This window comes from Lagopus muta, chromosome 7 (genome assembly GCF_023343835.1).
Source record: "Lagopus muta isolate bLagMut1 chromosome 7, bLagMut1 primary, whole genome shotgun sequence".
NCBI lineage: Eukaryota > Metazoa > Chordata > Aves > Galliformes > Phasianidae > Lagopus > Lagopus muta.
The window spans coordinates 45,928,803-45,955,715 of NC_064439.1; the positions used below are offsets into that span (position 1 = coordinate 45,928,803).

The 26,913-nt window shown below is 46.3% G+C and overlaps 1 protein-coding gene across 4 annotated transcripts in view; it reads right to left on the reverse strand.

Moving 5' to 3' along the window:
- Positions 1-26,913, reverse strand: part of EEPD1 (endonuclease/exonuclease/phosphatase family domain containing 1) — a 77,788-nt gene that overhangs the window by 39,070 nt on the left and 11,805 nt on the right. For 3 of the 4 annotated variants that reach the window (XM_048950849.1, XM_048950848.1, XM_048950851.1), the window contains one exon: positions 20,851-21,789. In XM_048950849.1, the coding sequence (XP_048806806.1) occupies positions 20,851-21,704 (854 nt within the window). In that variant the 5' untranslated portion in view covers positions 21,705-21,789. Of the gene's footprint in view, positions 1-20,850; positions 21,986-26,913 lie in introns of those variants that run through there. The other variant, XM_048950850.1, reaches the window with a different exon arrangement.

Here is a 26,913-nt window from a genome sequence, read left to right on the forward strand (position 1 = left end):
GCCTCAACATAACCTCTCCAAGTGTTGCACCAGCCTCTGAGTAAGGAAGCCAGCTGCCCACTTGTATTAAAGCAAGGGGCCGTTTCACCCACAGTGCTAGGCCATGTGCTTCTTGTAGGACTTCATAAGGTTTCTGTCAGCTCACTCCTGTTTCTCCAAGACCTGGATTGAAGGGTTACCATCTGCCACTACAGCCACTCCCTTAGATTACACACCGTTATAGAGCATAATACTGTATTACCCACTATAAAAGAAAATAACCCTGTGCAGCAAATGCACACTGCAACAACGGTCTTTATTGGCACATCTGACTAAACAAGTGGGTTAAATAATGTATTCCTCTCTCTCCCCTGCTACAATTCTTCAGATTCTTCAAAGGTCAGAGATACTCAGCAAAAAAGCCAAGAAGATTCTGTGCTCCCCTCTCTGCTATCTCACTGTCTGTATTACCATCTCACCTGATGCCTCCCAAGCTTCCTAGGTTGGGAGCTGCTATCTAGATCAAAGATGCTCTCTGTGGAGGATTATGTAGCCTTGCAAAACTTTCCATTGACAAATACTACAGAAGGGATGTTTCACCCTCCACAAAGCTATGGTCCCACCACACCTTAGGAATATGGGGGTGCCTAAGCCTTTATTTGAGCTTCTCCTGAGCTGCTAAGCAGCACGCTGTTTTCTGGCATGGACTTATTAATGTGCCATGTTAAAAATTCCCTGGAAGGAACAGAGCTGACAGTGTTTCCCTTGTTCTAATATGTACTTAGAAAATAGCACAGCTGAATTACTTTACATTCACTTATCACAGTAATCTTTTTGTTCTGTTATCTCATGCTCTGAAATAAAGAGCTTTGTGAGAAAGACCTGTTTCTTCTCCTGAAGAAAAATACAAAGTTTATTGCATGGAGGGTACCAGTGACATTTTTTGATTGTCAAGTATTTGTATACAGAGTAAGAATTTCCAAATAGCTTGTGTTGCTAGCAGAAATTGGTGATATTCTGAAAGCAGATTAACTGTCTTTCAGTCAGTGACTGCAGAAAAGCCTGCGTACACTGAGACACATAGTAAATGCCTTCCTGCAGTTGAGGAACGTGCACTAAAGCAAGGCAGCTCCATTTCTTCTAAGTCAGAACAGTTGCAGTTCTCCACCAAAGCTCAACCAGACTGCCATCAAAGTCTGCAGAGCCTCAAGGCAGAACAGCAGTGAAACCAAGTCTGCATGTGCTTCCAGAACAATTTATGCCAGTTCAAGGGCATCGGAAATGACTTCCCCACTTCTTTATGACAAATACAATCGTTGTATTTGTCACCATAATAAAAAAAAGGCTGAGTGCACTGCGGTGTCAATCTCCGAGCGATCCAATCTGATAAGCTATCGCACCGTGCAAAGAATCAAATGGCGTGGCTGGACCTTGTCAGAGGAGCAGAGCAGACTGCTGAACAACGTAACCTAACCACACAGCACCGCCTGGCACCACATCCCCCATGCCAAAGTCACATCCACTCTCCTGGAAGAGCCGGTGGCCTAGATTTAGGCCCCCATAGGGCAGCAGCACACGCAGGACCAGGCACAGGAGAGAACATCACAGAGTAGATCTGTCCCCATACCACTTCCCTGCCCCAAGCAGCTTTCCTGCTGGAGTGCTTTTAAGTTGGAGCCTTCACATGCTACCACTGGTGGACTTCCAAGTGCATGACCAAAGGACCCCAGCAGATACGAGCGGGCAGCCAGGGCACAGCCCAACCTTCTCTTGTAACGGTAGATAAAATGCTTTAAGCAGTCACTGCTCCCATCCTGTAAGCTGTGTTCAGCAGTCATCTAAGCACAGCCAATTTACTTCAGACAGGCAGCTCCCAGATTAACCTGGATCAGCTCCGGGCACCGAGAAAGAATAACAGACAGCTATGGGGAAGATCTCAGAAACACGCTTCTTAAGCAATGCTGAGAATATGCTTGAAGCAGCAGAGAAGACGCTCGTCCAGTGTCACATCAGAGATGGAGGTGGCACAGAACTATCGCCTTGTCCTCTTAGACCACTCCACTTTTCATCGCATCCCTTAGAGATTTCACAGTGCACGAAAGCACATACATTACGTAAGCACTCATTATATAGTGCGAATGACTTTCACTTCAGATTAAAGGAAAACCTTAATGCATTATTCATTACTTCAGCCTTTACTCCTTGCTGTTCAGATCATGGATCCTATTTTTTTTAACAGCCTTCCTGCTTATTTTTATCTTAAGTTCCACAGAAATATTTCTTAGCTATGTTTTTCACTATAATTTGGGGATGTAAAGGCAGGCCATCAGGCAAATTGTGAAGGTGATGGAAGCAGGGGTAATTGAACAGAAGCCTAAAGCATTTTCAGCAATACTCAAAAATGGGGCACGTGGAATTGAAAAGTTGTAACTGCTAGGAGAAGAAAAATGGAACTAACCTTAAAACTCCTTGGAAGATCTAGCCACCAGCCACTGTTACTTTGCAGCACAAGTCCAGCAGAACTAAATTTACTTAACTGGACAGGTTTTGCTGACATTCAGCACACGGATGAGCAGTGCTGTATTAAAAGCACCAGAAAGCACCAGGAAACATCATGGTTTCCCTAAGGCAGAAGTTTAAGGCTGCCTCTTTCTCAAAGTGTGTCAAATAAATCCCCAAACACTGAACAGTTACAGCTTAGTCTTAAAAGGTCACGCACTATTTAAAAGTAAAAAAATTACAAATTAAAACCCAAAGCAGAGCACTGGAGGAATCACACAGGCTGTGAGGACTGCAGAGGGCATTCTGCTACACATGTGATTCTTGTCATCTTCTTTGCCCTGCTCATGCTGCATACGGCCAGTGCTGCAGGTGCTTTGCTGCTGAGTGGATGCAAGCTGCTGTGAACTCCAGGCAGAGCAGATTTGCTGAACTGAAGTAACCCTGCCGGCAAGGATCCAGCCAGACATCTTCAGGGTTACTAGGATTCATGCTTAAAGAAGAGGAACGCTGTCTCTCTAATAAAAATAAAAACTGCCAAAGGCAGATGTCTCAGCGTTTGGTCGGATATTACGTGGTTGGGATTGCATTGCACAGGATTTAATAAGGGGAAGTTCTCTTATCTCCCTTGGTTAGGCAAAAAAAAAAAAAAAAAAGAATATATATATATATCAAAAACAGAAAAATACAAAATATGTATTTTCAGCTTTAAAGAGAAATGAGAAAAACAGCTGTGACCATGCAGCAGCCTTCATACTAGTTATTCCTCTTACTAGGAGAGGAAAATAAAGTGCCTGACATTATGCAAATCTTGACAGTGTAAGAAAGGTTAATAGCGTTTACTGGACTTCTAATAGGGATAATTACAGCATTTCTGCACAGCCCATATGCACCAAAAAGGTGATTTCATTTGTTTCCTTATTTATTCCACCATTAGAAAGTTCAAGGCGTTCTACCTCCAAACTCATTTTCACTGATGAGCCAATTACCAGTTCTCCTCACCTTTACTTTGATAAAGCAAAGCATTTTTGTGCAGTCAAGCAACATATATGAGGCTCCTGAAGCTTCACAACTGGGCAACACATTAATTCCTCCAATGGAATTGCTTTTGTTTTACAACGCTGGTGGCTGGGACATCCAATGAGGAGGAAAACCTTGATGTCTCACCCTGGGGGACCCCTCGAGCATATTTTGAGGGGTGCCTGTCCCCCCACCAGGCTGGATTCTCCTCCAGCACGATGCTGACAAGGCTTGGAATGTAGCAGTTGCAGCAACGTCCTGATATAACTACGTGAAACCTGACATATCATGAGAAGAGAAGAAGGAAGAAGAAGACAGCAGGCCCAAGAGGATGATCCTTGGAGAATATGGCAGCAACTGTGTCATACAGCAGACCTGGTTGTAGCCCCTTGGGGGTTCATAGGTTTTTCACTAGTTTAAACAATCTAAAAATTATTCAAGTGACAACTGCTATGGCCTATATATGAAATATATAAAAATCATCTCCTGCCCAAGGCCTCAAACCTCAAACACAGAAAAAGACCAGCCAAGTAGCAAAGCCTGCAGGGAAAAGGAAAAGAAAAAGAAAAAAAAAAGGCAAAAATGCCAGCATTCATGAGCACTTCACTGAAAGAAAATGCCAAGGGCAGGACTGCAATTTGGCATCTTGCTCTGAATGAGGTCACCATGAAGCAGCACCATCCTCTGGGAAAGAAACTCAAGAAAAGAGCACACAGTGACACAGGAGGAGGAGGAGGACAGGACTCCACTTTGGAAAGGAAGGCTATAAAGAGAAAGGCAGCCTCCCCTTCTAGCAAGAGGAGGAGATAACAACATATCACATGTAACAGGCTCAAGATGTAATCACACCAAGAGCAGCTTTCCCAGAAATGCAGAACATAAGAAAGAAGCAGAAAAATGAATTTCAAACTTTCCTTCTGATCTTCAGAGAAGAGCAAGAACAGGTCAGCCATGAACTTTACTGTTAGGACAGAAGCACAATTTAACAGTTGGGACAGAGCACTATGTGGAAAACAGGATGACCGATGACTGGAGCACAACCTTCATGCAGGTCTGTCTTCCCTGCAGAGGGCTAGGGCTCACAGTTCTCTTTCCTCACAGCCCCAAACAAGAGGAGGAAGAATCAGAGAATGGCTTGAGTTGGAAGGGACCTGAAAGCCCACCCAGTTCCAAGCCCCTACTGTAGGCACATCTCCAGGGATGGGACACCAACAGCACCTCTGGGTAACCTGTGCCAGTGCCTCACCACTCTCTGGGTAAAGAATTTCTTCTTTATATCTAATCTAAACCTATCCTCTTTTAGTTTGAAGCTACCTCCTGCCCTCCCTTCAGCTGAAGTCTGGCCAACCACACAGGCCAAACATGCCAACTCCTACCAGTAAGTTGCACCTCCTGTTTACACAACGACATCTGTGCTATTTGGTACCAGGTACCGAATTATGAAAGATAAATCAACTCAGGTCTTTTCCACCCTTATGAGAAGCAGTTATTCAGGTGCATATATTGCCCCAGTGGAATTTTGCTTGGTCATAAAAAGCACTCAGACAAATCTAAGTTGCCCTGCAGTCTCTTGCAATGAGTAAGCAGGGGTGACAACACCAACGCAAGGGAAGTTTGGTTACAACATGAGGTCAGCCAATACTCAGATGGGATCAACAATCCAGCAGAAAAATGCTGCTGTAAAGAGTTAGTCAACATTGCCACCCTGCTAGCTCTGTGCTGAAGAAACCTCTCACGGTGTGCAAACCACCTCATTTCCTACATGAGCAGAGTTGGGTGTTGGGCTCTTCCTTTCATCCCCACCCACCCCATGCCAACACTCCCCCATGTTCTGAAAGGCTCTTTCAAGAAGGGAAACGCCCATCACATCTGCAGGATGTGAAATGTGGGCTAACTGGAGGAGGTGCAGCTGAGGCAGAACACAAGACATAGATTCAACATGCATTCAACTCCCTGGACATGGGACCTGGCTGGGAAACATCCAGCCCTCTCTGTTTCAGCTGGCTTTGAGCAGACAACAGCCTTTGCTCTTCCACCAGACAATGCTGCAAGGGAGGAATGCAAGAGGTTTCAGGTTATGGATCACGATAGTCTGAACAATTGGTATGCGCAGCTCCAAGTCATTAATCCCCTTGTTTTTAGGAGCTATCTTCATAGTTTATGAACTTTCAGCACTGGCAATGCTCAGCCTTGCAAAGGTGACAGCATACAGATGGAGAAATCAATTTAGGGATCCCAGTGTAGCTGACTGGTATCCATGGGTAAAGCTTATCCCAGGTTGTAGTAAACAGGAAGAGACTTCCTGAGTTCAAATCAAACTACTGAGCTCCTCTATCACACCTCAGACCACAGCTTTAATTCCAGCCCAGCCTCCTCTCTCCTCAAATCAATTCCTTTAGCACTCCACATGCCCACAGCTAATAAATCACATCAGAAAGGGAATGAGAGGGAACAGAGGCAAAGCACTGCATACTGGAAGAAGTTCTAACCCCAAAGCTCCTTGCCTGCTTGAAGACAGGAAAAAGGGAAATAGCCGTATGTGGGATAAATTCCTTTTTCATCCTTTATTTGCTTTGTCTCTTTGGGTGAATGCTTCAAGAACTGTGTAAGGTCTTCCAGAGCAGCAGTTTTCACTTCTGCTGCCTGGTGGGCTGGCCTGGAGGCCATTGAGATCAATAATACAACTATCTCAATTTAATGAGATTATAAATAGCATAATCCCAGCTTCTAAAGTCAAATCTCTGCACCAAAAGATGCCCTTGTACAGTCACGTGCATACATATTTTCTATTTCAGCAACCTGCTCTTCTTCACTGAACTAAGGTTTGGAAGAAAAAAGGCTAGTTCAGAACAAAGCCCTATTCTCCCTGCTCCATTAACCTGCTTTTATTTCCCCTGGCTATACGCACACAGAAAGAAATAGCAAACCAGCAGCAAATCCCCCAAGTGATTGCAAGCAGTGGCAAGAAGGAAGCATCCTTTCCTCACGCTGGAAAGCAGAATGTCCACAGTGCCAAAAGTTTTTGCTTCTTGATGGCAGGCCAGCCAGCAGGCACGCTGAGCCCTGCTCAGAGACAGCCCTGGTAGCTCAGCATCACTGTGGGAGCAACCACTCATACCACCATCACGCCATGCCACTGCCCTCTGTCTTGGCTCCTCACTGTTTCAGGGTTACGCTATTCCCATGAACTGCTGCTTGTGTTTCTGCACAGAAAGCAAACAAGAGAACATGCTATCCTCCATACACACCATGCCCTGCAAGGAGGAGGAGGGATTAGGAGCAAACAATGTCGGAGTGTCTGCGGCGAGCTGGAAACAGTCCCAGCATCAAACTTCACAATGACACACAGGAAGAAGTTCTGAAAGTTTCCCAGTCAAAGAGTAGCCCTGCGTGCCAGGCTCAGGGGTGTCTGGACATAAGAATGGCCTTTAAAGCATAAGGATGCAAGAGTACTGCACACAGAGACAGCCCCTGTGAATGCAGAGAACAGTGGCCTGAGCACAGCTCAGCTCTGTTATTTTTTTTTGCTCTCTCTCTTCTAGCATTCAGTGCTAATTGCGCAGTCCAGCTTCTTCACCTTATTTAGGTCAGAAGCTTCAATACAAAATAGCCTTAGAAACATTAATCTTCTGTGGGGTGGGAAAGCCTGCTTGGCCAGAAGCAGAGCTCGCCAGGTATTAGCAAAGCCCACTTTAGAAAGTGAGGATGGGAAGACACAGTGCTTCATGAATGGCGCTGGGCCAAAGTGCAAAATTATGCCTCGTGCAGCTTTGTACATGCTTTCCACATTTTGTAGGTAAAGCAGCCCTTTGCAAACAATATGCACAATGTGCACCAGAGTGGTGAGGATGCTGACAAGATGTTCCCTGAGGTTTCACCCTGGTATCCTGCCAGTGATATCGTGCCTTCCTCCACCTTGTCATGCTGCAGTCTGCTTTCTTCTGCAGCCCGAACAGGTGATAACACAGTGATGAAGTGGCAAGGGAGGTAACACAGGCACTCCTCATGAGCAGAGGTGACAGCATACACTCTAAGCCCTGGTAACTGTTTTACCAGATTCAATACTGGGCTTAAAGCAACACAGACACATCTCTGGTAGTTTTTCTCAGGGGTACTTACACACCTGCAGGTCTACAAAGTACACGAAGTGGAAATTATAACCATTTTACAACGACGTTCTCATTCCCATTTCTTCATTAGTCTGAGGATAAACTAATCGCTGCTCTACAGAAAGCACTTCAGGTTATTTGAAGATGTGTGATTTGTGCCAGTTTTGTTACCATGACTTCCTCCTGAAGTTACGCCATAAAGCCAACTTGTGAAAACAATCAAACTCATAATTTAATAACTACAGGCAATAAGCACAGTACTACAACATTGAGATTGCCATGCATCACATTCCTAAGGCAAAGCAACAGTAAGGAAAGCAGGATGAAAAAACAGCACAGCAAGGAAATGGGCAGAAGTGTTTGATGGGCTGCTGCAGACAGGAGGATAGAAGAAGGGAATAAGCAAGCTGCAGAAAGATGTGTCATTAGGCAGCATTTGTCAGGTTCAATTTGTTTCCCTGCTGGAGTTCAGGTGGCAGTGAGATGAAGAGAAGTTCAATAATTCTCCTTTAGCACCCAATTACTTCAGCAGGGAGAAAAGTGCCACCGCAGGCTGGACCCGACAGCCATCTCCATTTCTCATCCCTGCTCCTCACTGAGTCAAGAACAGCAGCCCACAGCTTGCTCAGGAAGAGCTGTATGTGCTTTCCACATTCTGCTTGCTGGGTTTGCTCACATCAACCAGTCCCAATGACCTCGACCAGTCCTATGTTACCACTATTTCCACATTTCCAGATCACTCCAAGTATCGCTTATTTCACAAGAGAAAATGCTCTGGGATTTGGCAGCATTTTCAGAAGCAATTCAGTTCTGAGGAGCAGACCTGGGACGTACAACCAGAGCCAAACACCAGCAGTAATTAAAACAGAAGCAACAGCCTCAGTGCCATCTCAGGACACTAAATTGAAGCTAGTGCAAGATCTTTGCTCCCAGACTACATTATATTGCCCTGTAGTAAATAAATATACGTGCAAAGTTTATGGACAACATTTGATTAACATTGGGATACAATTACTCTGTATCATGAGGTACAAAATCACAGGAACAGGAAAAAAAAATCCAAAACATACAAGTAACAACAAGAAGAATGACAGGACTGACAGCTGGCAAGCCTCCAGAAAGAAAGAAGTTTTCAGACTACCAATTGACATTCCTGACGAAAAACACACCAAGGAGGATAGTATTCATTAGCTGCTCTGCCTCTAGGTTCCAAACGATCCCTCAAAATGCACCATTAAGTACTTCTAAAACTAATCTACAAGCACTTTTGTACGGACAACTCACACTCCTACAAATACCAAAGCCAAACCAAGTCATATCTACACAGTGAAGACAAATGACTCCACATTGACAGAGCTGAGACTCTTTCAGTACTTTCTATTTTTAAGAGACATGCTGAAGCACTCCGTGTTGGAGAGCTGCTAAACAAGATCGTTCTGATATCAATTCATTAGTCTTTCCTCCCAGAGCTGATATCTCTGGGCACTGTCTTTAAGGCAGTGAGATGCAGATGGGGCAGCAATTTTCAGTGTCACCGTGGCACAGCAGAATCAGAAAGACTCAAATGAGGGCTCAGGAAAAAAAAAAAACCTGGAAGGTTGTGCTGTTAAGCTCCTAATGTACATACTAATTCCTTTTAACAACCACTCTTGTGAGTTAAAAATAATTCCATGTCCAGCACATCAGGAAGTTAAGAAGGCCTTTTTCTTTGAAGCCTTAAGCCCATCTGAGGAACAGAAATCATAAACATAGGGACTTTCTTTCCCTAAAGCTCTGGTCCAGGAGACTCCTTTATTTCCTTCTCCAGAACAAAAGGTAAGGCTGCAATTTTCAATCAGGTTTTGCCTGAAACTTGAACTATCTTAAAAGGTTCCGATTTTCAACCTGCCTGGGGAGAGGCTTCAACATAGGAGACAGAAATACTGCAGCACGTCTTGGAACAGAAAGCAGATTAGAGGGACTTGGGGGAAATACCACAGATGATCAAAGGAAACTGAAAGTCCCTGGCCTCGTAGACAGGTGATATCGTAATTCAAACCTAACGGCTTGAGAGCAAAGGCTCAATCAAAACGCAGTTCGGCTACCTGGAAGCAGTCAAGGTGTGGCAAGGCAATTTAAGAGGCAGGCAAAGCCAGTGAGAAGTGTTCAGTAGGACAGGAGACAGGATGAGGAAGGAGGCACATTCAGATCGAAAGAGCAAGTCTGAAGGTCAGTCAAAGATAGAGGCAATTTCATTTCAACTGACAGAAACTCACTGGACAGATTACCGTGTATCTTTTTATTTTCACTTGTATTTTGCCCAGTTTGGGTGCACAGATGTGCAATTTAGAGCTCAAAAATGCAGCTGTATTTCAAACAAACAAAAAGGGAGTCACCATCCCTGGAAGTGTTCAAGAAACGTGTAGATGTGGCACTGAGGGACATAGTGGGCATGGTGGGGATGGGCCGACAGTTGGACTGGATGATCTCAAGTAGTCTTTTCCAATCTTTTCTATGATTCTATGAAAAAAAAAGTCAAAAATGAAATGGGTCTGGAAGCTCCTTGCAGCTGAAGGTGAAGCGAGCCAACCCACAGCAAAATGCAAGTGTTTTTGGTTTAAAAAAAGAAAAGGGAAACATCACATGCTTAGATGGGGTTTTGGCTTGAGCACTTCAACTTTCATCTACAGGTGTTTTTTCCAACATTTTTACGGTCAGTTGCTCAGTGTGGATGTTGTCCAAGTATCTATTAAATCCATGAGCTGCTGATGGAGGACTGCTCAGTCCCAAAACTTCTTTTCTGTCCATTAAGCCACAATTTCCTTTCCTGTGCTAATACTTTTCACCAGAGAAATTAGAAGTGATTAAAATACGCAATTGAGAGTTGTTTTTTGTTGTTGTTTTTTTTTGTAACCGAAGAGTAATCTTTATCAGAAGATCCCTCTGAGATATGCTGGAAACAAGGCCAAGCTGCCTGCCAGTAGCACTGACCCATTCATCCCTCCCCACAGCTCACATCTTAATCCAACCCCAAGTTTCCACTAGCTGGATTCAGGTCCCTCTGTACAGTCCTGGCCCTCAGTGCTTATGCTCAAACAGCGCTCATCCTGTTCTGCTGCAGAAAGAGAAGGTGTGATGCCATCCTGCTTGTTGCTCAACACCCTGTTTGCCTTGGGGAGGCCAGTGCAGAGGACAGCTGGCGCACACAGTTTGGGCTGCATTGATCGTGAACCGGGAATTCAAACACAGCCAGAGATAAGGCAAGGAGTAGGACAAAGGAACAGCAGGAAAATATGTGCAGACAGATAGCAAAAACTGCACTGCTGTTGCTGCCAAAAGCATAGGGTAACTCTGGCTGGCCTGTATAAAGGCTGCAGAAGAGGAATAAGGCAGTCACTTTATGTGCTGTGATCAGTAGGTTCAGCAGCAAAGCCACAGAACTTCCATTTTGTGCATAAAAGCAACAAATCCAAACATTTTACAGCTAATTTTTCAGTATTAAATTAGAATCATTTCTGGCATAGAATTCTGCAGTTCAGTGGCAGCTTGGTGAACTTGGTCTTATTTGCTCAAAGAGAATATATACAGAGACTAAAACAGGAGTCCTAAGTTAACACCTGCTGTGCATCCAACAGCAGACAGCCACCAGTTCAGCAGAAAGCTGGCTAACACTGACACCAGCCAAACCCCAGAGAGGTCACTGACCGCCAGTCACCACGAGCAATGCTGCAGAAGCATCACTGGAGCAGGACAGCATTCGCTTTCTGTGACCGCAAGCACATGCTGAACAGACCAACAAGGGAGAAGTGGGGAAAAACAGAGCTATAAATAAAAAGGAGTCAAAGGAGAACTCCCAAAACAAAAGTCACAGTCTCCTCCTCCTGCATCCAGAAGAGGTTCGTGCTTTTTCACCTTTGTTAAGCAAAGGAAGGGCACATCATTTTTGCATGACTAACAGCATGTTGGGAGTGCAAAGGATTCAGGGCAGGAAGCCTGCCACCACACCACAAAACAAAATCCTTGCTGATTAATTAGCTGTTCAATAACCCATTACAAACCAGCTCAGCTGCCGGACAGCTACTTCAGCTAAATTTGTACGGCATCGAGACAACTTCACCTGAAACACTTTGAAGAAAGAAAAAAGGCAAGAAGAAAATATTCCAATTCCTTCTCTTCCCCTTAAATCTAAGGCAAGAACTATAGCCAGGAATAGCATTATCTGGCAGGACTTTTCCCCAGATGACCAGAAGGTCATTACAGCATCATGTGCCAGACTCCCACCCCAGACACAGAGCCAGGACAGACAGACAGCCTACATGGCACCAAGGTGCCCTCACACACCAGACATGCCCATGCTATGTACAGCAGCACTAGACATGGGAACCCAAACCTATTCCAGGCAAGCTGCCTGGATGCTGCAGTCAGCCCAGCTGTCTCACCAGCCAGCTCCTGGGGAGAGCCATGAATGGAAACAAGGTCAATTAGCTCAGCTGGAGCACAGGAATAGCTCAGTCAGATCCTTGCTCTGATACTCACCTGAATTATTCAGAATAGACCTGGGTGTCCCTGCACAATCGTGTTATTTCACGTAGATGGTCAGTGCAACAGATTATAGAATCACAGAATGGTTTCGATTGGAAGGGACCATTAAGATCACATAATTCCAACCACCCTGCTATAAACAGGGACATCTTGCACTAGACCATTTTGCTCACACCCCATCCAGCCTGGCCTTGAATGCTTCCAGAGAGGGGGCATCCACCACCTCATTGGGAAACCTGTTCCAGTGTGATACCACCCTCACGGTAAAGAATTTCTTCCCCCTATCTAAATCTACCCTCTTGCAGTTTAAAACCTTTTCCCCTTGTCCTGTTGCTATCTGTCCTTATAAAAATTCCCTCCCCAGCTTTCCTGTAGGCCTCCTTCAGGTACTGAAAGGCCACTATAAGGACCTCCTGGAGCCTTCTCTTCTCCAGGCTGAACAGCCCCAGTTCTCTCAGCCTGTCCTCATAGGAGAGGTGCTCCTTTGTTCATCTCCGTGGTCCTCCTCTGGACCCGCTCCAACAACTGCTCCTTCTTGTGCTGGGGGCCCCAGAACTGGATGCAGTAATCCAGGTGAGGTCTCAAAAGAGCAGAGCAGGGAGGGCAGAATCACCTCCCTCATCCTGCTGGTCACACTTCTCTTAATGCAACCAAGCATACAATTGACCTTCTGGGCTGCAAGTGCACACTGCCAGCTCATATTGAGTCTTTAATCAATCAACACCTCCAAATCCTTCTCCTCAGGGCTGCTCTTAGCCACTCTTCACCCAACCTGTATCTGTATCGTGTGGTTGAGATTGCCCTAACCTAGTTGCAGGACCTTGCACTTGGCCTTGTTGAGCTTCATGAGGTTGGCATAGGCCCACCTCTCAAGCCTGTCCAGGTCCCTCTGGATAGCATCCCTTCCCTCTAACAAGTCAACTGCACCATTCAGCTTGGTGTTGCCTGCAAACTTGCAGTGTGCACTTGATCCCACTGTCCATATCACCTACAAAGATGTTAAATAACACCAGACTCAACACCAATCCCTGAAGAACACCACCCGTCAATGATCTCCACTTGGACACTGCACCGTTGACCACAACTCTCTGAGTGTGACCATCCAGCCAATTCCTTATTCAGGGAGCGGTCCATCCATCAAATCCCTTTTTCTCCAATTTGGAGACCATAATGGCATGCAGGACAGCATCAAATACTTTGCAGAAGTCCAGGTAGATGATGTCAATTGCTTTCCTTTATCTACTGATGCTGTAGCTTTATCATAAAAGGCTACCAAATTCATCAGGTATGACTTGCCCTTGGTGAAGCCATGTTAGTTACCACCAATCACTACATCTTTATTTTGCATGTACCAACAAGCCCTGCAGCACAATCCATGCAGAAGTGCAATCCCTACTTGAGTAGGGAGAAAATAATAATGATGCTAATACACTGTGGACTATCTGCTGGATTCATCCCACTGCAGATGGAGCGTGTTCAATAACCAGAGTATTTCACTATTAGCATCTATAACAATGTATTCTCAAGCACATTTTTCCATACTAATTAACTTTTCTTGTTATTATTTATGCACTGTTCAACTTCTAGTACATCTGCCCACACATGGGTGCAGTCAGCTCAATCACTTTTTTCCAGTAACCTCTTTATTACCAGCCTCTACTGGTATTATTTCCACCAATAGTGGAATAGTGAAGTCTTGCTCCTGCCCTTAAAACCTCCACACTGTGAGGATGGAAATTAGGTCAGCAGCACTCACTCTCCCAGCTACTCTATGACACTTGTTATGTCTGAAAGCAATAGCAGTCGGGAGCAAGGAGTGGATGTGCTGTCCAGGAGAGAGGTAGCAGGAGAGGGTGAGCGCTGGGCAAGGGGAAGCCATCCCCACCTCTGGCATGGAGCTCTCACCTGCACCTTGCTGCTGCCACCAAGCACTCGGATGCTCTGCCACCAGCAGTATCATCCTGCAATGGATTAGTGCTTGAATCCCAGCTGGCACCATCCCCTCTTGTGAAAAAAATAAAATAAAAATTAAAGAATCTGGAGACAACGAAGCTACTGCATTCCTATTTTTAACCACCATTATTAATGCTGCCACAGTTCTTGTCTCCATCACCCTTCCACACAAAAGCACTGCAGCCTGTAGTAATTACTTCACGGTGATGCTGTGCCTCGATATGTCAGCTTACACCTGCACTGCCACCAAGAACAATACCACTTAAAAATAAGTAATAGACATGCTATAATCTGTGCCCTATCAACTTCTCCCTGCTCATCTGGCTGAGCCTGGAGATCATTGTTTGGGCAGGGCTCCCAGCAACTCTAGGCAGCGCTAATTGCAGGCTAGAGCTGCAGGGCCCTCCTCACTCCGCCACATGAGAACTGAGCTCCGGCAGCAGGAAGAGTTGAAGCCCTACAACCAGCCTCCTCAGAATGCCCCAGCCTCATGCAGCTGGAGATGGCCTCCGCAGAGACAGTCTTGCCTCGCCTGGGCAGGGCTGAGTGGGATTCCACCCACACAGATTTGCAGTATTTAATGGCTTTATTTGTGGCCCCCGGGTTTGCGTTCCCCCTTTTCCTGATGAGACAACAGCAGCAGCATCTTTAGACTCTAGGAGTGCTCCTATTGCTCTTTTTAAGGCAAAGCTACAAATCCGCTGCTCTTGAGGCTGTGCTGTGAGCTCCAAAACTGCAGTAGAGTCAGAAAGCGATCTAGATTTCTTCTTACAGGATGCAGCCCTGCACATTGGCACTGTTCTGCTTCCTGCAGCTGGGCTGGGCAGCACATCTCTGAAAAGCTGAGCAGGATGAGGTCACAGCCCCACGGGCCCTGAAGCAGGCAGCAGAACATCGGGTGCTCATCGACTGCCACGAACCAGCCGATCCATCTGATGCTTGCTGTGTGGGATACAGCAAGCCCTGCAGAATCTGCAGGAGTAATTTGGCAGCTCTGCTTTCCTAAAGTACCTGCAATCCTTAACTTGAATCCAGTGACGTGCAACAAACGGGCAGCAAAGCCCCGAAGGCATCGAGTGAAACTATGCAGACATTAAGTGATGCCAGATGTATCAAGTACACATGTTGGAAATTTTATACATCTGAAGTAAATGCTTGCCTCCCTGATCCATCCCATTCTAGTCAGACTTTCTGGGACAAATTGCAGCGTCTCAGGAAGGTTAGAATAAAAGACAGGAGAAAGTTTGGTTTTCTTTTACATTGAAGAACTGACCTTTAGCTATACCCCTCCTCCAGCCACATTCTTATCTTTAAAGGGCACACTGGTAAAAGTAGCTGTTGAGATACAGCTGCACAGATGCTCAAGGAATGCATTCAGATGCTCAATCGTGGAAGTAAAGCAAATGCACAGATCACTCTTTAAAAGTGACCCTGCTAAGCTCATACAGATTGAGGGCAAAATAGCAAAAGTCAGTTCTGCCACACCATTATTTTCATCTTAGAAAGTGCAAATTAATGGCATGACGTGCCTCTGTACTTCTAGTGTCCATTAAAAAAAACACTTTGCAAAGCACCCCTAGAAGATATCTAAAAAACTCCTTTATTCTCACGTTTTTTCCCGAGATAGCAGGAGGCAGGATTTCCTACACATTACATAAGGAGGGGAGGGTGTATTTGTTCTTTCGCAATTTAAGACTTATTAGCACAGCCGAGTTATTTGAGTAGGGCCTCTTTCCTGCTCTTTTATTGCAGGGGAATTATTCTTGGCAGGGCCCCAGTACAGCATTAGCTTGATAGAGGAAAACCAAACATACCCAGAAAGAGACATGGAGCAGAGATACCTTGGGGCTATGCTGGGTCACTGAGAGTCACCATGACAGAGAGAAATTACAAAGGCAGCCCAATGCAGAGCCTCCAAGGCATGCAGGTATGGTCACTGCTGCTACTACCAGACCCTGCTGCAAGCAGAAGCAAAGTTGTGTATTTGGAGACAGGTTCCCCTGCCATCATTCTGACTGCATCATGCCAAACTGAAAACGGCCAGCTGGGGGTTACAGAGCTGGGGGCAGGGGGCTGAAGAGCTCCACTAGGGAAACACAGACACCAACCCTCAGGGAAATGGAGCCAAGAGAGGGAAACCTCTGCAAGTACAAACCTTACTTTGCTACCTGTATTTGTTACTCTACAGCAATCAGTGCAACACACATTAAGGCTTTATTGCAGATCCCTTCAGCATCAGGAAGAGATAACTGTGACAAGAAGGAACAAGAGCTGTGCTCCATACAACATGAGCCCAAGACCTAGCAGCCTGATGCTCCACCATCTTCCTACCATATGTATATTTTTTATTTAAAAAAAAAAAAAAGGGCTTTCAGATTCTCTGTCAATTTGTATTTTTTGAATTGACAAGCATGACTATAATTTTTTTTTTAAAAAAAACGTCTTCATAAGGTTACTGCTCAGTATTAAAAAGTATAACTCAAACCAGTTAGAAAACCTCCCCCAGAAAACGTGCTGCGAAACGTGCACAGCTAATTGCTGCCCTTGGCTTCCAGCATGCTTTCAAGTAAGTAATTAAACTAGAGGATGCACCTCTAGCGTGCTCTGTGCATCAGCTGGTGCTGCATGTACCTGTGTCATGTTTAGTGCTGCAGTCACACAGCAGGCACTCCTGGCACGTATGAACTAGACAGTCATGGATATCATGGCAATCATGAGTCCAGGTGACGGAATCAAGAATCACAGAATATCCCAAGCTGGAAGGGACCCACGAGGATCTCAGAGCCCAGCTCTTGGCTCCACACAGAACCACCATAAGATCAAATCCTGCGTCTGAGAGCACTGTCCATACATTCCTCGAACTCCAGCAGCAGCAGCTGTGACCACTGCTCTGAAGAGCCTGTTCCAGTGCTCACACTCTGCTGAGGAACCTCTTACCAACACTCAATCTCAATGGCCAGCAGGGACAGGCCTGAGACAGGTACAGACTGAGAATGGAAAGAGATCTTCCCCCCACTGCAGACCTGAGGTGAGGGGATAACCCTCCTGGTCCTCTCCTGACCACTGCCAGAGAAAACATCTTCTCTGGGGCTGCTTGTTCTCCCTGTGAGGAATCTCACTGCATTTTATTTGACCTCAGTAGTCTGTCATGATCATGCCACCCTAACACTACATTTTCTTGAGGTGAGTATAAACCGTTGTTGACATCTCCCCAATCCAAGGGTTGCTAGCAGCAAGGAAGGTCAGCTCTGCCCCTGATTTAAACAAGTGCCATGTGTGTTGTACCATACCTGCAAGAAATACCATGAGTTTGGACAATTTCACCCATATTTGATACTTTAATCCAATTTGTCACGCTCCCCTCCATGTTCATCACGTTAATCTCTTCTAAAATTACTCTCCAGTCCTCTGAATGAAAATACCTCATTCCTCCACTCCAAACAGTCATAAACATAGATCCTTGTAAAGTAAGAAAGAGGGTGAGGGTAGGGCTGTATTTCTCTATTTTTGCACTGCAGTGATGCATTTCAAAATAGCTTAGCAGTAGTAGTCATACTTACCGATTTGGTATACATTCCTCCTGCTGCTATTCTTAAGAAATTTAGCACTTTTGGGAATGTGTGGATTATTTTTTCCCCTCCTTCAGCGGATTGCTCTATGTGAAGTTTGACCTTTTCTTTCTTTTTTTTTTTTTCTTTTTGTTTTTTTTTCGGTTTGTTTGTCTTAAATAAATGAGGGCACTCTTTCTTTCCTTTCCTGCAACACCGTTCTTTCAGTGCAAAGCTACCCAGGGCTTGAAGAAATCCTCATCTTCCAGCCTCACCTGGAAACGAGCAGCAATTTTTCCCATTGCTAGTGCCTGAAAGAAGTCCAAGAAGTCTCAAAGTTGTTTGAAGTGAATGGGGATGAAGAAAAATTTAAAAATACATATTTAAAAGCACAAAAAAACAGCCTTTCAACTGTCATGAAAGCTCTTGTACGGAGATCTACAGCTCAGATTAAGATTCTTCACTGCTCTTTACACATTATTTATGACTATCTATCTTCTTGACTTGCTGTATGTTCTTGGGTTTAGAAAGTAAGAAATGCAGGCTGTCACACAGGAGCTACGCTGCCAGCAAGCAGCCCCTGAGACCACACAGAGTTGCATGACTTAGGTACAAAGTGCATTAGCAAAAAGGCAGCACGCTTACGAGCTAAGCTGTCAGGCTAAACAGGCTTCAGATCAACCTGGAAAAGCTTGCCGCTGAAGTTCCCTGCTATGACCATCCACTGAGCACCTTAAGCACGCACCTTCTGTAGCACACTGATTGTGTTGGGACAAAGCACTGGGAAGCCTTGTGCAGCACCAATGTGTTCCTAACTAAAGGAGATGAGTTTTCCCTGCCAATTATCAACTGGAGGCAATTCACCTGGGCAAAGATTAGTTTGCAGGCCATTTTATCAGCTTCCAGGGTCTGTAGCTAGGTGAACATGGACTTCACATGCACAGGAGGCTGCTTCTGATTTCAGCAAAGCCTCTAACAGCAGCAAAGCTCCATGGACCTCAGCAACACAGCACAAGCAAGAGGAAATTCCTTCCTGCTCCTCCCTGAGGTACTGAGTAAAACTTTTCCCAGTGTACACTTTTTTTCCTGCACTGTATTGATTTTTCTGTTCCCACATTTACTTTCCCAGGAAGCTTTCACAGGCCTGTCTGTGGATGTACATCACTCACTCTTTTCTTTTCAGCTTATCAGAAGCATGGTCCAGTACTGAAAACAATTGTACAGCGCGTATTTGTGCAATTAAATGGAACAAGAAGAAAAAATTACTTGTATCGAGCTCCTTCAGAGTTTCAGAGAGTGTTCACTAATTTGAGTACCTGCTTGGCTTCACTGGATAGAAAGAAAGTGACATGTAGGCTAAAATCAGAAAGTCTACGGGCACAGTGCGCAGCCTGGGCCAACACAGGCTTATGTTATAATCCACTTTCTCTGTCTTTTTCAATAGATGTATTGTTTTGGGTTGTGCTTCTCCCCCAATCCTGCTGAAGATGCAGAAGTGAGGGGCAGTTAACACTTCAGCAGAGGAGGGCCTAATGCAAATAAATAAGTAGAAATCACCAAAGACACTTTTCTTTTTTTTTCCAGAACTGGAACCGAACAATCCTAAGATTGGAGGGATGAAGGGATGGATGCTCCCCAGCAGTAATACCTGCCCCTGATACCCAGCTCCATGAGACCTTATCCCCAGGACCACCTCAGCCAGCACAACTGGAAGAGCTGTCACTGAGGAAAGGGGGAGGTGTGGGGTGTCTGAAATAGCAGCACAGCCAACGAAAGCTGAAAGTGCAACATCTAACTGCTCCTAGCTGGACTCTCAGCTCCATTTTGGCTTCTGTGTTGTCGTGGCTGGAGGCTGATAGACATTTCCTTTGCTGGAGCATCGGGTGCCCCTATATCACGCAGCAAGCAGGAGGAAAGCTGCACAGAGATGTCCCTGACTGAGGACACTGTACCACAACACCAGATGCCAAAACAGTGTTACCATCTTTCCAGCGTGCCTGACCTCTGTGACCACATGGACAACAGCCATCATTCAGCATGGCAGCTCGGTTCCAGGGAAGGAAAGGGCTCCTGGCACCACCAAGCATAACGGTTTGTCAGCATTTCCTTTCCCCATCATAATCTCATATTTAGAAGTCTGAGAGTCACCCTACTAATTTCCAGCTGGGATTCTGAACAGAAGCCGGAGAGAAAAGCAAGTTTCTCAATGCCACAAACTAAACAACAGATAAGCTGGGACAGATTTAATATGTGAAAAGGAGAGGGCAAAATTACAGCAAAATCTTCACTGCATTCTTACAGAGAGTTTAGCAACACAGTTCTTTGGAAAAGAGGCACCCCAGCACTGCTGTGTAATTACTTACAAAAAAACACCCCTGGCTTTGCAGCTGTGAAACAGAAGTACCAGCCTAGTTTGTTTCAAAGGTCAGCTTGGCCACTGACCACACTGCAAACAGATCATATGCAGTGTCTCTAAACTCAGTGAAGTCTGGGCTGGCTGGCTGCCTGCAGGAAGGTTTCAGCCCTGCCCAGCAGACGCCCTGCCACCACCACAGAAGGAAGAGGCAGCCGGTCATATCAGCATGGCACGGGGACAATCCAAGCAACTGCCCCACATTAAGCACTCTTGCAGATGAGCAGCTCCTCCAGCTTAGCAAATACTCAGTGAATGCTTGCTCATTATTGACCTGTGTCACCCTCATGAGACGAGCTGTGGCATTCCATGCTCATTATACAGCCCAAGGCATGCTCTGAAGTCTTTTGATCTCCCCCTTAATGAGGAGTAGGCACAAGGCAGAGCAGACTGCAGCCCCAACACTGATGTTAAGGAAGTCACAGCCCCAAGCAAAGCATTTTCGCTTCTGGTAGGAAAGAAAAGTCTGTGACTTGTTCAAAAGGCTCTCACTTTTTGCAGAACCAATCCTTGATCATGGCAACAAGCCCTAACTAGCCCACTGTGACCAACTATAACCAATAAGCATAAATACACATGAACTTAACCATCATTAGCTCATCATTTGTCAAGGACTTGAATAGCTTTATCGAGAGACAGTCACCATACCTTCCAACATCAGGACTCAATCAGGGATCCACCACAAGGAGTGGGAATGGAAGGCAAGAAGGAAGAAGGTACTAGGATCACAATGGGGCACTACAGCACGTAAAGCCTAGAAGTATTGACCAAGGGAAGCTGGTCCAACAGGACAAATGCTGCCTCTTACCTGTTCTCCAGCAGCGTCATGCAGATGACCTCCCGCACACCTGGGTTGTTGGCTTTCTCAATGGAGCAGCTCTGCAGGTTCCACGTAGCCACCCTCAGCACCGGTCTGCCATCCCTCAGCCCGCCGAACATCTCCACAGAGGGGCGAGTGGAGATGATCTGGGTTGGGCCCCCAGGGGGAAAATCCAAGTCCTCACTCTGGAGGCTGAGAGAAGTGGGGCTGGGATGAGGCTTGGCTGTGAAGTTGAGGCCGCCGTTGGTGTTCGTTGAAGGGGGTCGAGACCTCTCTGCAAAAATCTGATGCCGGATTTTGTCTAGGAAAGAGGAATTGATGCAGTTCATCCTCACCAGGTCCTCGATACTTTTGAAGGGCCCGTGCTCCTTGCGGTAGTCCACGATGCTGTTGGCGATCTTCTCGGTGACGCCGCGGATGCTCATGAGCTGCGCTGGCGTGGCGGTGTTGATGTTGATCTTGGTGGCGGACAGGTGGTGCTCGGAGGCCGGGTCCTTCCGCAGGGAGCTGGGCGAATGCTGCGCCGAGCTGCCCTTACTGCTCACGCAGATCTCGAACTTCACCTGCTCCAGCTTGGCCGCCCCCACCCCGCTCACCAGCGCCAAGTCCTCCACCTTCTTGAAGCCACCGATGTACTCGCGGTACTCCACGATGTTCTGGGCCACCACTCGGGTGACCCCGGGCAGAGTCATCAGCTCCTCCTCGGTGGCCGTGTTGATGTTGAGCCTCTCCTGGTTGACCAGGATGTTGCTGAAGTTGCACGCCGCGCTGAACTTGCGGCTGTGGCACAGGTCGGCAGGGTCCCGGGGGATGGAGCGGTGGCAGCCCAGGTTGCCCCCCATTTCACCGCCGCCGCACCAGGGCGCTGCCGGAGCCGGGGCGAGCCGAGAGCCCGGGCCTCATGGACCCCGCGGCGACCGCCGCTGCCTGGGGACAGAGCCAAAAGGCGCTCAGACAGCCCCTCAACAGCCCGTCCTCCCTCCTCCTCCGGGTACCACACGACGCTCCCCGGCCGTTCGCCGGACAGCGGGGAGAAGCGACCGGAACGCCCCGATTCCACTCCCGCCCCCAGCGCGCCGTGCCGCTCAGCCCCGCTCCGCTGCCGCCCCGGGCGCCCAGCGCCGCGCGCGCCCCGCCGGCGGGAGTTGTGGTTCGCTGCGAGCTCCCGCCCCCCGGCCGCTGGGCGGTGCCTGCCACACCGCACCGCCTCCCGGGGCGGGCCGAGCCCGTGCCCCGCATGGGGAGCCGAGCGACGCCGTGGCCAGGGCTGAGGGGCGTGCTGGAGGCCTGCGTGCCCCCGTACGCCCTGGGAGAGCGGCCGTGCCTCAGCCCGTTTCCCTAACTCGGCACCACCGTCCTGCCCCGAAATCCTTCTTGCGTACCGTCTGTGTGGCTGAGCTGGCTGCGAATAAACTCATTTTCTGCCTGTGCTGGTGAAGCTTTCTAGTGCGCAGCTGGCTGCTGCGCTGTGCCCCGTGCTGTGCTGGCAGCAGAGCTGTAGCCAAGCGAGCTGGGCGGAATACTGCCCACACGGTATTGACTGCAATGTCAATGAATCCTACACATCGTCGGTGGGCGTAATGAAAAGCAAGGGGAGGAAAGCTGAAAGAAGGAGCGATGTGTGCTTGCAGATGCCAGCTATGCACCCCAGCACTGACAGTACATGTACATTTCTTTTACGCAGACAGAACACGGTGTGTGTTTTCAGTGTGAAGGCTCTGCATTGGTCCTCTCATTAAAATTAAGCTGCTTGCCACAGTGGCTTAAGCATGCATTTCCCGTGCTAAATTAATGAAAGTTGTCTGGGTTCACCTGAAATAAAGGGCTGAATTTGTGCAGCTTCTTGGATGAAGAGGAAGGGAATGTGACGTGAAGGAGGGAGCTGCACCAGGCATTTAGCTTGCACATGGGCACTGCAGCTTTGACATTTGCACTAGATATTCTGCTGCGGATCACACATTTCTCTTCTCTTCACCCGAGCAATAGAGTTAGCAAATCATCATTACCGGAATGGGTACTTGCTGCATTAGGGCATTGGCTCTTTGCTGACTGATGGAGCGGTGAAAGTGCTCGCTTAGGTGATTAAATGCTTCCCCGGCTGCTGGAAAGTGCTCTGTGTGCTGCGATAACACTGGCCAATGCAGCAGAAGTCATGCTGGGCCTAATTCTGCTGGGATGATACCAGCGCAGAGCTGGAAACAATTAACCACTCAAATGAGTATTCTTTGTGAGGCAATGTTATTACAGTAATAGCTCCGCAAGCTGTTCTCTCAGTGGAGAACAGAGTCTTCTGCATTCTACCATAGGTTGCTTAGAATTGATTTAGGCTCATTAAATAAGTTTTAAAGCTGAGAAGTGCCAAAATCCATTTGAGGTGTGCCCCGTGCCTGCAAGCAGCTCCAGGTTTTCTGCGTTTTGGAAAGAAGCAGAAGCATCTCCAGAAAGAAAATGACACTCACCACTTTTGTCCAGCACTTTCTATTGTCAGCAGCTACTTGGCATTTTTTGCAGCATGAAGTGCCAGGACACAGCTGCAGTGCTGATGATGAAGCGGAGCACAGAGTGGTGCAGTGGGTGTCCCATCACCCTGCTCTGAGTATGGTCCATGCTAACAGAGTGCAGCAGTCGGTAAGGGAAATTCAACTCCATTAGCCCTTTAGCCTGCTTCTTTTTGGCAATATTATGAACAGGAAAATAGCAGGGAGTTTGCTGAACTCTGAGTCAACTTACAACACATTTTAGTACTTTCTGGGAAGTGTCAGAAGATGTGAAGATGTGCAGCTTTTGTCTATATTTTTTTAAAGGTTGAAAGAAAAGAGCTGAGTTGACTTGCTTGACATCAATGTTAGGCAACGCATTAGCATGAAAAAGCTAACCACCAGGTGCAGCCAGTAAATGACTGAAAAAACAATAGCAAAAATTACTGACAGCCAGTGCAGGCAACAGAAAACAGCTCTTGTGAAATTCATCAGGTAGATGTTAGGGTTTATCTTCAACCCAATCGCAGGCTCAGTGATTGATCACAGCCTGCTGCTGCAGGCTGGCAGGGAGCCTCCTCATGTGACACCACTTCATGTGACAGGAGGCCACAGAGCTGGGTTTCCTGAACCTCCATCAGCCCAAACAGGTTGGAGGGCTCCAAAATGCCGTGGGTGGCTTATTCCTCAGGATCTGCAGCTTACTGCTGAGCTGAGCATCTGGCTGCTTGACAAGTCTGGATTAAAATCTTGTCAGTGCTGGCGAAATCACGTTCTGCTGCACTGAAGAAGCCAGGCTGATGAGCACCTTAGCAGGCTTCCATAGGGAGGGGAGATGGAAGGAGACCTGCAAAAGGCCCTCTGCAGCAGCCATCACCCATTGCACACAGTGCTTTCACATATCACTGTATGGCATAGCAAAATCCATGGTAGAGCAGTGTCATATGCTTTCTGGCTCTGGGAATCTTCCCTAGTAGGAATGGTTCAAAGTGGAAAGAAATAAACAAACTGAACTTTTCATAAGAAGGAGGTTCTCCCATGCCTTCAAATGAAATGTTTAAGAATGACATGGAATTGCATAAGTCCCAAACAGTGAAGATATTGTTGGTGCAGATACCTCTGAGCAACGTCTATTGACTGTAGTCATGTAAAGAATCAGCCTAGAGGGCTCTACATATTACAGTCTTGACTTCTCAGCATTTTAAGATGGCCTTAAAATCTGAGTTTTATCTTCACATTTTCCAAGATGCATTATCTATGTTGCAGAGGTGCTAAACCAATAAATTTTCATAAGGGACAGAAGGGGCCAGGAAGTGTTGCTCAATGCCTTCAGTCCTCAAGCAGCAGCTGCCAGGTAATAACAGTGCCTTTTCCAGTTCTTGCTTGCACAGCCCTTGGGAGTCACGGGCATGGCACTTAGGAGCAATCACACACCACAGAACTCAAAGGAAAATCCCATGTGCTTGGCTATTCCTGGGCTGTTCTCAGTAGATGTTGCTTGCATGTCTTCTTCTCAGAGAAAGAAAAGGTGACCAACAGAGGTGTGCTTACAGGAAGCCACCCAAAGAGTGTTTTTTCAGACCTGCTACACTGGGCTCTTAATGGGCAAGGACCTGAAGAGGAAACTGAATAACAGCAATGTTTGTGTTTTTATTAAAAGGAGCTATTAAAATAACTGGTTTCCTTCTGAGAGAATATCCTCAGAAACATTTGTAACAGGAGCCTGAGGCAGAAGGCAGTGTTACTAAGACAAGTAATAACAAGTAAGAGTTAGCAATTTCATGAGCAATGGAACTTCAGAAGTATGATTTCTGATGGCTCTTTCCTCTGTTTATTTTCTGATGTAAAATATTAATGTCGAATATACATCAGTCTTTTTATGGCGTTGCTATCTCAGATGTCTCTGTTCTACTTGGCCATTAATTTTTGTAGCAACTGTAGGAACTTGGTATTTTGAGGCATTTGGCCTCTCTATCAAATTTGCTTGAAATAAGGCCATGTTCCAATAAAATCCCCGGGGAAGGGATGACAAGTAGAGTAGCAGAGAACATAGCCATAGCCACATGACTGTTGTTTTTTTATGAGTGCAATGTCTGTGGTGTGAGCTCTTTTTCTTGTAAGGCATTTTACATGGCTGCCAAATGTTGCAAAAAGATTAAGTGATGTCATGGATGCTGTGTTGCCAAGTTACGAGTGTCACATCCTCCAGAAATACTACACCAAAAGGGTGAGCAGAAGTGACTCATCTTTATGCCTTAGTTAGGCCTTCCTTTTGGTAGCTGTTGGGTCTGAAACCCAGATATCTCCCTCCCACAGGAGCTCTTAACCACTGGCCCACTTCTTTCATTGGTGCACGGTGGAGCAGCTCATCCTGGAGGGAAGCAAGAGAAGGACACTTAGAGAGGTTCTCCTGTGGAGCTAGCAGATATGATTTTCATTTTCCTTAGACAGCAGCGGAATTCGGCTCTCAATCCCCCAAATCTGAAGCAACGCTGCTAATGACTTGAATATTCCCTGAGTCACAGGACCAGAAAGGAATTCAAAATGTAGGCCTTCCTTTACCCCAGGCCAAATCACCAAGGTCATGTGCACAGAAGCTGGCTTGCTCTGGGCTTCCAGGAGTGACATCTCCTAAAGTTCCCCAGCAAGGGATACAGTGGGCCTGTATCACAACTAGTGTTTTCTTTGAGGCTCAGTAGGGCAGATCTCTTGTAAGAATGTCCATAAATCACCCTGCTGTGATTATGGCAGGGGAGAGAGTCAAAACTACTGAGTTGCGAGCTTGGTATCTCTGTTGTCAGCCTGGGCAAGGTTTCAGTGGTTCCTCCCAGAATGGATTTTCATGAAATAAATGTGGGCGAGATTGTATGCATCTCAAGAGCTAAGCATATTTAGTGCCAGAAATAATGATAAAAATTGAAGCTTATCTCCCAATCATTTTGTTAGTTCACTGAAGAAATTGTTTTGCATCATGTATTATTTATTCATTGCCTGTAGGTACTTGATTGCCTTCTACTAAATGAAGGCTTAAAACATTACCAGTAGTTTCCTTGCTAACAAATTTTTAAAATATGTTTGACAAAATCCATTTTATGTTCAGTTTTGCCTTCTCAAAGAGATTCAAGAGCACTAGTCAGTCAACTCATACAAGCAGCTCTTTAACTGGAGTGGTTCTGCAGCAATTGTAGCAGCCCATGCAATTCTGATTAACTTCTGCTATTTGGGGTGTTGGTTTTTTTCCGTTGGTAGGTTGAGGTTTTTTAGTATAAAACCAGCTCAGTCTCTACATCTCTTTCTAGTTGTTCTTTAGATCCTGAAACTATTCACAGAGTCAAAACTTGGACACGGTTATCCTTATTTTCCTTATGTGCAAGGAGCAGTCAGGTCTCCAAGTTGTTTGATTGTGCTAAGACTTGTTTCCTTCCTCTATCTCTACGTGTGTAAACTTCTGTTTGTTAAGAAGCAAAAATAACGAAAACAAAAAGCCCACAAAGTAAAATTATTTTTTTCCTTAGCCCCAGAGTCTCAGATGAGATCTGTAGAGGGCAAAGCCCAGTGCAAATCCATAGCTCTG